Consider the following 13,590-nt stretch of genomic DNA (forward strand, 5'->3'; position numbering starts at 1 on the left):
TGGCTCTTCAGGCCACAAAGAATGGATTTTTTCAGCCAGGCTGCCTGATACTTTGTTCTGCCCTCAAGACAAAAAAACTGTAAAAAATAGGAAATCACCTCCAGGTGGTCCCTTCTCCCAAATTTTAAATCCCTTCAGAATCTGCCTGCTTTTGTTCAGTCTCCAGTATTGTTTTCGATTTTGTCCAGAACCTACTTATCCAGTTGTCCAGGATCCAGGTTGGGTTCAGAGTTTACTCCAGAATGGAGGTGGAAACCTCCTAGAGGTTTTACTGGGAAATTATTTAAACTCAAAATTAAGTTTGGAAGAATGCCATTGTTAAACATCCATCCTTTTCAAACAAGATCCTGTTTTCTGTCCATCTGGTTTTTTGATGCTTGTCAGTAAAATTTTCTTCATATAAATCCTGCACATTTATTAGATAAATATCTGAACTTATCATTGAAATCTGTTGTGTTTAATTGGCCTGTATTTCCTCGTAATTTATTTGCTACTTTTTAGCGATGGGAATTTCTGGAGGCCTGATTTGCAATGGGTCTTTTCCCTACTTCTTGCTCAATTAATTTGCAGTGGGCTTCTGCAGGCACAGCTTGTGTAGTTCACATGGGGTCACTAAGATCATCAATGGTCCAGTCCAGGTCCTGGTCAGCCCGGTAGTCATTGCCCGGTTAAGATCACTGATCTGAAGTTGGTTCTAAGTCTGTCTCTTCAGTGTAGAGTTCCAGCATATCTAAGACTATGAAATAAGCTCTGTCCTTGATGGTAATTTCATATGCTGTTAACTCCCACAGCCCTGCATGGACAATTGAGTGAGAGAATGCAAAGGGGCTCAAGCCATCTTCCAAGCTGTCTTTTGTTTTTTAACAGATTGAACCAGCCCTGCATGGAATTCTCCACAAACATGCAGAAAAACTTTAAGATTGAGGTTTTCTTTTCTTTGGGGAAATAATATAGTTACCTGAACTAAATTTGGGGGGGAAAAAAAAGGGAGTTAAAATAAAACTAGAAATAAAAAAATAATAGTACATTATTATACTTTTAAAATTGCCTTCTTTTAAAAAATTAACAGATATTAGGATCAAGATTAGAAAAATTTAAATCAACTTCTTTAAAGACATGCAAACTTCTTCTGTTCTTAAATGTTACTTTTTATATTCTGAATCCCCATAGCTTTCCATGAAAATACATTTAAAGTTATACAAGTGATTGGCACATCTCTAGCATCCAACAGGAGCTTGATACTTGTTAAACAGAGTTACAAAAACAAAATATTATTTTCCATAAAGGAGATTTCATTTAAGAAAACAAGTACCTTCAATCATACATTGAATAGCAATACCTGAGAAAATTATTCATTACAGACACAATACATTATTCTATTGTACTGCGTAATCCTCTCCTAAAAACAATCAGTTTCCCCAAAGAAGTTACAAGAGACCAAGAGCAGACTAAAAATACTTTATTGTCTTTACTAAATGCATTAAATATACATTCTAAGTGGAATATACTGTCCATTCAATGAAACACATACAGCAGTCATTAAGGGAAAAAAAAAAAACAGCCATAGAATGGAAAGGTGACACAAATAAAAAGTTCTCAAATATTGGAATAACTTTACAACGTACCATAGATCTTCCACAACCTTTCTATTGAAGAAAAGGGGACAAAACATGATCCACAGTCTGAGGAGATTAAATACAGCTATTCTACAAAAGGAGAAAATATCAGCATCCTGGGAGAATTTTTATTCCTGGCCCATTTTCTGCCCACTGGAAAAAACTGCACTGTTTTTCCTTCCCAAGAGGACACACAAAAAAATTCCTTCCATTATTAGGTCCTATCTTCAGCACTGTTCTCATGATGGAGCGTTTGCCGTGGTCGCAGAATGGGAAGGACAAATCTGCCCACTGTGGGGGGAAAACGGGAAGATTGTAAGGTTTAGATGGAGGTTAGAATGATGTGCAGGCTAAACCTGGATGTGTCTGATTGGTGACATATTGTCTTCCCTGCTGTTACTATTAATCTGACATTGTAAATAGACATAAATCATTAGTTGTGGCCCTTATAAAAGGTTATATCCTGTAAGAAGCATCTCTTACAAATTCATTTGAACCACACAGCAAATCGCCCTAATTCTGAGCTTCTCTTTGTCTAAAGGTGTATTTTCAGAAGTTTCTTCACTTTATTGAGAACAATTGAAAACTATCAAAATCTTGTGTAAAGTGCTCACCAATGTTCCTGCAATAGATCTGTTTTAGTTAAAACTATGAAGATCAAAGATTTGTCATGATTCTAACACTAAACTTCCTTAGTCTCTTAGGAAGAGAAAAAACCCAATATAGAATTACTTGGACTAATTTAGGCAGATTCCACTGTATTATTCTCATTCTTATTAATTTTGTCCTCAAGAGAGGTATAAGGCAGGCTGCGACTTTATTAACATTGCTAATGATATTTTCTCCATTGCATCTATAAGCTTCTTGAGGAGGAAACATGTCAGTTTAGCAGGATGGAGTCACGTAATGTGCAGAGGTGACAATCTCAACTCATTATCAGTTTCCCTGGTAAATTCCTTAAGAAGTTACCACACTGAAGACAGATGTTTTCTCTCTCAATAAGCCCAAGCAGAAAATTTTTGCTCCAGCACTGAAACAGATCAATATTTTCTTTTCTCAGTTACGCATCAGATGAAGCAATTGGAAAAATATGTATCTTTAAACGTTAGAATCACGCTCAGCATCGTGAAATGCTCACACTCTGAGGAATGCAGAAAGTGAGACCGACTAAAAAGACCCAGATTCTTGTCTTCTACCTCACATTCATTTTCAGGGACATACTCAGAGACTGGAAAGGAGTGAGAAATCGCCTATATCTAAATTGTTACCAGGCCATCACTTTTTTTTTTGGTCAAGCTGTATCGTAGGATTCACTAAGTTTATCATAAATGCAAGGCATGTAAATTATTTTTCTCGTGTCTCTCTAGCCAACACATAAGCCAAAGGTTTTGATGTCACACTGAAGTTAGAAACAGCAAATTTGTATCTTGGATTATTAGCCACCTCGGAAAGTTACTCAAAACCTTTCTATCTTTATAAACCAAGGGCAACGCTTCTACACGTGTGGTTATAAATAGGGCATACTCCAATAATCTGATAGCTATTATAGGATTAATTTTTCCTTTTTTTAATGAACCTCTTTGAATCTAAATTTATTCAACATTCAGGCTTTAGCCTGAATATCAATATGGCCATTTAAAATTTAAAGGTAAACCTGGAAAAGGATTGCTCTGTTACATTTTAATAACTGAAGTAGTCAATTACGCTATGGTAAGCTCGATAAATCTCACACATACTTGGAAAAATCCACATTGTGCTTCTCTAGGTAGCGGACAAGCATAGAACTGCCTGCCTTTGTTTTCGCCATCCTTCCTCACAACTCGGAGCGCGCAGAGGCGGTGGTGTTGACTGCAGCGTGGACTGCTGGCATTCCCTGCACAGGGGCCATCTGTCATCTTAATTTGAAGTTCCCTGTAATGACAGGTTACAAAATAACTACAGCACAATAGTGCTAAAGGAGTCATTTACACGATCTTACCCTCATGTTGGAATTCTGCTTCTACAAAGAAATTGTACCAAAAATATTGCTAATATTGCAACAATTAATATTGCTAATGATATTTTCTCCATTGCATCTATAAGCTTCATGAGGAGGAAATGTGTAAGTTTAGTAGGATGGAGTCACGTAATGTGCAGAGGTGACAATCTAAACTCATTATCAGTTTCCCTGGTAAATTCCTTAAGAAGTTACCACACTTCTTGAGTGGGCCACGGTCAACTTTAGGTAACTACACACACAAAGTCTTTTTAACTCTTGCTTTGCCCAGGTAATTCTAATTTACTTCCACAGCTACCTATGTAGTACCTAAACCACGTAATTTAAATTTCTTAAGAATAAAAACACAGCTGAATTGTGCATCCAACACATCCAATTTTCTCAGTTTTTGTCTGTAATATTCAGTTCTTCTTAGTCAACATTACAGTGTGGCCACTTCTATTTCCTCTAAAATATTCTCAAGTCCAGCTGCCCCTCCGGCCCCCAAAGTAACTAGAGTCACAATCTTCTCTAATTATTTTCTCATCAGTAGCAAGCTCGCATCAATGGCTCTGACAAGGCCAAAGAGATCACTCTCTCTACTGTCCACTTTCAAGACAATTTTCTATGCTTTTTTTGATCAAGGCTACTATAATAGTTGCAATCATATTTCAGCCAGGCTGCTGGCAGGGCAGAAATGCGCATTTTTGTAAAGCTGGTAGGGGAGCTTTATTCCCCCCATGATTAGGATCAAGAGTGTCTGGAGGTTATTCCTGCAAACAGGGTATAAAGGGCGGGAGCTGGCCTTCTACCGTGTCTGTAAACGCAGAATTTTCTCTTTGAAAATGGGCTTCATGATTATCTTTAATTTTTATATTTTGCATATTTTTAATAACGCCTTTATAAGAGTTAGTCTTTTTAATAAACCAGTTGAAGAGAAAAAGAACTCAAGTTAATTATAACCAGAAGTCCTTCCCTCTAATATCCTATTTTAAAACTTTTTAATGATAAAAAGGTCATCCTTTCTCATTTTTAAAAATTAATTTCTAAGGGACAAAACATCATTCTTAAATAATTTTTAAAAATACTTAAAAATCAGAGGTAGTTCCCCTTTTCTTTGTTGGTAAACTATATTCTTTACATACTTGTTGCTATAATGATGCCTCAAGGCATCAGATCTAATTGAAATGTTCAGAGTAGGAGATCTTTTTCACTCAGTTTCATTGGTTTTTGTTTTCTTTGTTTTTTGAGGACTATTAGCCCTGAGCCAATCCTCCTCTTTTTTTGCTGAGGAAGACTGGCCCTGAGCTAACATCCATGCCCATTTTTCTCTGCTTTATATGAGGGACCCCTGCCACAGCATGGCTTGACAAGCGGTGCCACGTCTGCACCCACGATCCAAACTGGTGAACCCTGCGCTGCCAAAGCGGAACATGTGCACTTAACCGCTGTGCCACTGGGTTTTATGGAGATATAACTGACATATAAGAGATCTTTTATTTGTGATGAAATTTGCTTAAACTCCTTTATAAAAGAGGCTTAAATATATTGCTTTAAATGGACTCAAACATTCTGAGGGCAGTTTCTGAAGCTGTCATCACAGCAGGCATTTGTAAAATGGAAGCAGCTGTAGGCATGGCCAAGGAAATCACTATAATTACATATTTCACCAGCAACTGTTTTGGGGTGGTGGCTTGTATCTTAGAACCATGGTAATACCAGCCAGGAATAGGGGAGCTGAGGGACAACAGGCTTCTCTTTTCCACAACCCCCCTCCATTTCACCAGGCCCAGACCCCACGAAAAGAAACAATACTAAAACTTTAACTTCAAGAGAAGCTAAATATTTTGATGGTTGTAGAAGAGTCAACTGATTTCAAAATGGAAGCAAGTGGGTCATAAACAGTGCTTTTAGAAAAGCTTTTAAAGGAGAAATAATGAAGTTAAGAATATTAACAATGCAATGATGCTTTTTTCTTTTTTTTAAAGATTGGCACCTAAGCTAACATCTATTGCCAATCTTTTTTTTTTCCTTCTTCTTCTCCCCAAAGCCCCCCAGTGCATAGTTGTATATTCTAGTAGTAGGTCCTTCTGGTTGTGCTTTGTGGGACACCACCTCAGCATGGCTTGATGAGCGGTGCCATGTCCGAGCCCAGGATCCCAAATGGCAAAGCCCCAGGCCGCCAAAGCGGAGCACATGAACTTGGCCACAGGGCCAGGCCCCAGTGATGCTTTCTTATTAGAAGAAGAACACACATGCCAACAGTTTTATGTCTTATGTATTTTGAAGGTGGCTGTCTTATATAACAATTAGTTAAACATTTTCTAACCCATTGCTTCAACCTAGAAATCTCCAGGGTTCCACATACCCCAGGAGAGGTTTAGACTCTCTGACTGGTAAAGCTTTTCTGGGTAGGAGCATAGGTGGAAAGTAGGATTAAGGAGGAAAGGAAAGGCCCCACATCTTCCCTCTGATTCCTCATCTCTGTCTTCCATTCCATTTCTTCCTTAGTATAAACTTAAAGAAAAAAATAGCCATATGGTATCTTATCCCTGGTACTCAAGAGTGTGGTCCCCTGACCAGAAGCTGGGAGCTGCTCAGAAATACAGAATTATCTGCCCCTCCCCCAGATCACTGGCAGAATTGGAATCTGCATGTTAACATGATTCCCAGGCGATTCATATGCACAGTAAGTTGGAAAGCACTGAGCTAATGCGGTGAAGCTACTGATGCCACCTGTGATCGCATCGACCGACTCTAAATACGCACAACTAATCTTAATTTTATGATAGAAAACATTATCCAGGATAATTAAATGTTCTGATTAATGGAGGCCATCTTGATTCCTCTTCGTTTCAATCATTATTTAAAAACTTTCTAAAACGTAGCAGAGCATTTTCTCAAGTAAACGTAGCATACCGGATAGTTTAACTAGGACCATCATTTTGAATATTAATTCCGGATTATAAATGCTCTATTAACATAATAGATCAAGGATTGGCAAATCTTTTCAGATAGCACATATTTTAGGCTAACGGGTCTTATGGTCTCTGTTGCAACTACTCAACTCTGCTGTTGTAGCATGAAAAGCAACCACGGACAATATGTAGACCAATGGGAATGGGATATGTTGCAATAAAACTTTATTTACAAAACATGATGGCTGACTGGATTTGGCCCTGGTGGCTGTAGTTTGCTGAGGCAGAGCTCACTAGAACCAAGAGCAATGCTTGATGCATGATAGGTCCTCAGTAAGTATTTATTAATTAATAAATAAACAAATAACATTGGACAGAGATCAGATTAAAACTATTATCAAGAAGGAGGGCATTACCAAGCACAGGTTTGTAATTTTAAAATGAAATTATTTTTTCAGTGATCAATTTATCATGGTTTCTCTTATTTTAGAGATAGGGTGATTCATTATAATAAAATATTGTCTAAAATTTTTTTGAACTAATCAGTCTCATTGAAGGTAGATTTTGTAGCTCAGCAGTGTTTTGAGGATTAAAACAAACAAACAAACAGGTTAAATGACTCATCCTGGATGGTCCCAGGTGATTCTGAAGAAGTGAATACCAGGGGTCAGTGCTTCACTGGTGATGAGAGAGAAAACTTTGGTGACCCTGATGGCAGCAGACATGGGAAAATACCAGTGTTTTGTTTTTTTTTAAGGAAGATTAGCCCTGAACTAACACCCACTGCCAATCCCCCTCTCTTTTTGCTGAGGAAGATGGGCCCTGAGCTAACATCTGTGCCCATCTTCCTCTATTTTATATGTGGGACACCTGCCATAGCATGGCTTGATAAGCAGTGCATAGGTCCACACCTGGGAGCTGAACCAGAGAACCCCAGGCCACCGAAGTGGAGTGGGTGAACTTAACCGCTGCGCTGCCAGGCCGGCCGCAAAATGTCAGTGATTTTGTTAGTTTCATTTCATTCATCTACATGAGCTTTTGCAACAGCTCAGGAAAAACTTTAATCTAAAATATACATATTCTTTGAAAATGAATCACTGTGTTTTCCTCTGTATTTGCAATAATTGGATTAAAGACTTAAAACTGTTCCTACCAGTTACTCTTCACTGCTTAAAAACTGGTTCAACCATCGAATTTATAATCCAGTAGCTGGATGAAATTCAAGTATGTCTAAAGACCAATCCAAAAATATGCCTCATTGACACAGCATGTATCATGTGGTGATGAGATCAGTAATTAAGAGAACAAAAGGCGAATTAATTACCATATAATTATTAAAAAAAAATAAACTGCCTATAAATTCTCCGAGTGGACCACCTGCTTTCATTGTATTATGTTGTGGGCTTCTGCTCAGCATCGTGTCCACAAGATGAACACGGTAGCTGCCAGACCAGGAGAAAAATGAAATAAATGACAGTAATTTGCAATTTATTCCTTGTAAAGTAGCTGGGTGCAGAAGGGCTGTTGGGTGAACGTATTTCATCACTTGACATTTATTCTGCTGGTTGATCTTGATTGATTTGCGAGTCGCAGGCCTGGGGTTCTTACATTCAACACATACACAAGCTGCTGAGTTTCTAAGTAATGTTGTATGCTGTGATTGATCATATGACCCTATTACTAATGGCTTATGAAGAAATCACTTCAAATTAAGGTTACATTAATGTCTTTTTAAATCCCTAATTCATTAGTTAAATCATCTGAGATTTTTCTACAAAGCACTAAGGAAATGAAAATATGCCTAGATACGTCATCGGGGTACAGCGAATGCCACAATATTTTAAAACGATCACATCTGCTTCTTTCCACTTAAGCTACAGAACAGAAAAGGCCGTTCAAAAATGATTTTCTTACAGGGTAACCTCCCAATTCAGATGCTCTTAACCAGCTCCTTCATAAAGTTTCATCACAGGCATTTATTAGGGTTAAGGTGTAAAGGTGGTGTGCTGATCCAGTCAGCTAAAAGTTTGGCCCCCATAGCTGAATTCAAATGTCTATTATTTGCATGATAGACAAAAGTTAGACGAGTTATTACAAACGATTATGAACAAATTTTTTTAAAAAATCAGTCAAGGAAATATCATCAAAATTAACTGATGGTAAATTTAGAGATAGGATAGGAAACTTGAGATGAAAGCATCGAATGACCCAAAACCGTCTCAGAATTCTGTTATGAAACAAGCTTTAAGGATTCCCAGAGGTTGGTCTGGGAGTGTCCACCAAGCGATGCTTCATCTTGCTGCCCAAAGGAAGAATCCTTCCCTCAGCAAAGGCACAGCCAATCAGAGGAGAAGCTGGAAATCAGAATCCCTCCTGAGATTACTTCAGATTCCAGAAAGAAAGAGTTACTGTGCTGGTCTCCCATCGGCAAGAAAAGACGCAAGGGAAGAAGACCCTTCACTTTCACTTCTTTTAAAATATTCTTCATTGCATTTAAAAATGCTGGATATACAACACCTGCTTTCTGAAGGAAAAAAAAAAAAACAGGTTGGAAAGAAAATTGTGGAGCAATGGCTCTCCCTGATGGAGGTATAATATCAGGTTGTGACAGCTGGAAGCCCAGTTAAAGGGACTCAACAACGAGGAGGAAGGAGTGTGGACAGACAGTTTCAGGAGCTGCCAATAATCATTAAGGAACAAGGGATGACACTGTGAATTAAAATTTCTGCATCCCTGGTGATAGCAGATGTCATGTGACTATGTAGCTGGTAGTCTCCTAAATGTGTAGATTCTTCTGAATGCGTAGTTGGTAGTCCCATAAAATATATCTGGTCTGGTAGTGTTTCTGAATTGGAATTACAACTTGTTATTTCAGATACAAAAGGAGCATGCATGCTTCTTGGGCCTTTCTGGTTGAAATAAAGAACACCATCCCACATGGCTGTTTGAGATATGGCCACCTTCTTTAGCAGAAATGTCACCAAGAGTAACCTACATCCCTCTCTTTAGAAGACACTTACTAAACTATTATGAATGATAATTTCCCTTTTAGAAGCATCTTACGTTGGAAGGAAATACAAAAAAATGCCAACAGTGGTGATTGACAACCAGTAAGATTATTCTTTATACTTTCCAATATTTTCCAAATATTCTTTATTGAGCATGTAATATGGTTATAGTGAGAAAAAAAATAATTTTTTATAGCTGTTGGAAATTGTGTTTTTCCTTCCCTTCTCTAACACTATAAGCTAGAGAAGGCAAGGGAAGCAAATTACCATAATAGACTTTCAGGGTTTGGTTTACATGATCAAAATCAATTCAACTTTCTCAGCAATTGATGATTTTTTTGCTGTGTTAAAGCTTAACGCAAATACCTTAAAGATTAAGGTTAGAAACAGCATACCTGTTGGGAAATCCACGGTTGTGACTTTTGAGATCTGGTGATGAGGAGGGCGCTCTTTTCAGTTTTTTATATGCTGGACTAAATAATTTGGATGGAGAGCAGACTGCAGGTGTTACGCTGACTTCATTAGATAGCTGAGTTACACAGTTCTTTCTCTCCTTGGAGGGGTGTGGTGTATCACGAAGACAGACGTTGGTAGGAGAAGAGTTTTGAAACTCCCCATCTAGCGTCTGGTTTTGGCTCGTTTTCCTTTCCAAAGCGTTGGATTTATTGCTAAAATCAGTCAAGACAAGGGTTGTAGTTCCAAAGGCAGTTTTCCTGTTGATCTTCACTTCTGTATTTGGGTTTCCGAAGCTATTGCAAGGGTATTTCACTAAGTGGCTATAGGCAATAGAACTGTCTTCATTCTTGAGTATTGAATCTGGAAGGAGAGAGAAGTAAATTCTGCAGTATTCTTAGGAATATAATATATTGACTATTTGAAACATCTTTTTATTTGATTAGAACATTTAGTTCACTTATTACACTGAACTAATACATAGAACTAATGACACAAAGTTAGCTTGGGCCATTCAGCTTGGGAATTAACCACCCTCCAGTTAAAAATGAAGTATTATAGAAAGCGCAAAATTTCAACAACTTATAGGGAACCAGAGGTGGGTTTAACAAAGATTTACATTTGCTTCATAATATGTTTAAGCATTTGAAGCTTATTCAGCTATCAGTTTTGTTATTATTATGTAAAGTATTAAAGCAGTGGTAATTAAGAGGTAATATTCCATAATGCTTCCGATCAGTAGTCAGAGGCCTATATCTAGATCATCAGGAATGTTCTATGAATGACAAGACCAAGTGACAGGCTTATTTAAAATAGGTAAAGAAGAATTACAAAGACTTGACATTTATTAGCTACATTTCAACCAAGTATCTTAGGATTTTGGAATCTGTGCTGGAATATATTCTCAATTGTAGTTAAGATACATGTCTTTCATACGCAGAAAAAATAACAAAAAAATAGTTAATGAGATGTGTGAAGGCATTTCAGAATGTTGCGATAAATGTGGAAACTCAGACTGTGGTTTTCGGAGGGCTCTCTTTTGAATGACACTCAAGAGGGAGGGAGAGAAACAGGAGGTAGAGTCCTTCTGTTACCAGCAAAGCTGTGCAGAGGGCAATGCCTGCTTTTCTGGCCCAGAGAACAAAACACAATATGACAGCGAACACAGTGCGGGGGTCCATAAGTCAAGACTGAACTTTCTCATCTCTAATTGAAGAAAGAAAGAACCCTTTGAGAACACAATAGAAGCCGCATCAATGAGATGGTTCTTAATCACAGGTTTCCTCCGACGTTTTACATTCTCTGAACGCATGAAATTGTGAGCTATAAAGAGTTATTTTGAAGGATTTCAATGAAATCAGTACAATTGTCTGAGTAAGGATTTTAATAACAAGGGGTAGGAAGGATAAAGAAGAGAAAAAGTTCAGCATTTTTCTATTCCACCTGCAAAGATATTCTTACAGAAATCCTCGCTTTCAATTTATGAAACACTTGGACTGAATAACAAACTCAAAAGTTGCTGAAATCTGCATAAAACAAAGCTTTATTGAATAATTCATTAGAAACAGTAGAGAACAGATGTGATCATCTCAGTTTTTTGAGATACAAAGGCACATACTCTTTCAACACAAGTATGCTTCTTCTCCCTATTTAAAAAAGAAGTAGTCACAGTATATTAGCATGGTTTACAGGCAAAGGCTGGCAATTCCTTTAAACCTTTCAGAAAGGAAGTCGTTTTACTTAGTTATAAAATATCAAGATGGAACAAGATATCTACCTGACATTGTAGAATTAACTCTCTTTGAAAAGAAATGGACTCAGAATCAAAATCCAGTCTTACCAACAGGCCTTGAAGTCAGGCAAGCATCACAGGCCTTAGAAGAAGGCTTATTTATTAGCGTACAGACCACACATGTCCACTGCTCTTCAGATTTCCGAGCCACGTGGTCCATAAGATGATCGTCTCTGCTAGATGTCCAAGAGATTGTACTGTTTCTTGTTGGCAGCTTGCTAGAAAAGGATTTTTAAAGTTAATCATTAACACTGTTATTATTGCCTTGTTCTTACACATTCAGGGTATTTTAGAAACAATTACAGAACGATTAATATCCAAATACTATTATTTATTATTATTATTGCTTGGAAGTTCTATCCCAGAATAAAATGTTTTCACTTGGGCCCTGCTGACTGCGGTTAAAGACAGAAGTAACAAATAAAAGTTTTTATTTAGAGTCAAAGAGTTGTTTTTTTTTTCCAAATCAACTAAAAATATTTGACATGACCACTAGGAAGCATTTCTCAAATAATGTTTTAAGTAAGCGGTACTCTTCCCAAAGCAAAACTAAACTGTCTCTGTTCAACCAGATTACGGGGGAGAAAAGAGTTATGCAGAAATTAGAACACTGAAAGTAAAATGAGAAAAGTTCTACATTTACTACATGTGCCCTGAAAACTCCATGTGCTTCCAGAATTTCTCAACAGTTATCTACTAAGCACTAGATCGATTAGTTGATCTACAATAATGAAAAAGATATCTATCCTCGTGTAATTTCCCTTCAGGTAAAACTGTTTCACGTTCGATATCTAATTAATAGATTAGTAAGCAAACAAGAAAACCAAACCCGATTTTTGGCCACGAACGTAAATCATGATTCTCTACCTGGAATTCTTAATTGAATTCTTTATTGTTACACAAAAGGCCTTTATAAAGCTCTGATAAAGTCCTACTCTTTAATGCGCAGCTCTGGTCTGTAGAGTGTATCACGAGGTTAGGCAACTATATTGATATCATGAATTCCTTTCATGACTCCAAACATTAACGTTGAAAAAAGCTCTTTAGGTAAAAGGTGGGTAACTCACATTTCAGAACGTGAGTTCTTTGACTTTCAAAGGTAGACTGTCTCTGTAACATTTTGCTCCTTACATATAATTAGACCAGTTTTAAATTCAGGCTTGTCTGGTTAAATAATAAATAGATCAGAAAGTCTGAAAGTGAGACACATCTCATTATGCTTCTCTTATCTTTCCTTACCTTGACTTTTAATGCCACTCAATGTTTCCCATTCCTACGGAACACCAGACATTCTGTAGATTTGTTTAATGGACCTAATTCCTGCCCTCTACTTGCTCTAAAAGGCAGCATGATGTGTTTATTCATTATTAAGTAAATACAATTTAAAGGACCTTCAGATTTTCAATGTGCTCCAACTTTTCACTATTTCCATCTTCTATCCTATAGATGTCACTAACCATTAGGGGATATTTATTGTTACATATAGAAGCTTTGGAAATATTTTTTCCTTACTGTCCAATTTCTTAATTACCTACTAATAAATTCTTTCCAATCTCCATTTGGATGTGCAACAGGAATTTCAAACTCAACATGCGGGTAGTGGACTAAATATTGGCCTCCCAAAGATACCAGGTCATAATCCTAGGAACTCATACACATTAATTTATAGAGAAAAAGGATCTCTGCAGATGGAATTAAGGATCTTGACATAGGGAGATTATCCTGGATTTTCTGGATGTTCCCTTAACCCAAACACAAGTGTCCTCACAAGAGAAAGGCAGAGAGAGACTTGATAAACAAGGAAGAAGATAAGGCAATGTGACCACAG

General features: G+C 37.4%; 1 protein-coding gene across 1 annotated transcript in view; it reads right to left on the reverse strand.

Moving 5' to 3' along the window:
* Positions 1-1,443: 1,443 nt before the first annotated feature.
* The window catches only part of NEIL3 (nei like DNA glycosylase 3), a 47,598-nt gene continuing 35,451 nt past the window's right edge, over positions 1,444-13,590 (reverse strand). The window contains exons 7-10 of the mRNA XM_001492688.6: positions 11,811-11,980; positions 9,913-10,333; positions 3,353-3,527; positions 1,444-1,907 (exon numbers count right to left, since the gene is read on the reverse strand). Of these exons, the coding sequence (XP_001492738.4) occupies positions 1,725-1,907; positions 3,353-3,527; positions 9,913-10,333; positions 11,811-11,980 (949 nt within the window). The 3' untranslated portion in view covers positions 1,444-1,724. The remainder of the gene's footprint in view (positions 1,908-3,352; positions 3,528-9,912; positions 10,334-11,810; positions 11,981-13,590) is intronic.

The sequence above is a fragment of the Equus caballus genome, chromosome 27 (genome assembly GCF_041296265.1).
Source record: "Equus caballus isolate H_3958 breed thoroughbred chromosome 27, TB-T2T, whole genome shotgun sequence".
Taxonomy (NCBI): domain Eukaryota; kingdom Metazoa; phylum Chordata; class Mammalia; order Perissodactyla; family Equidae; genus Equus; species Equus caballus.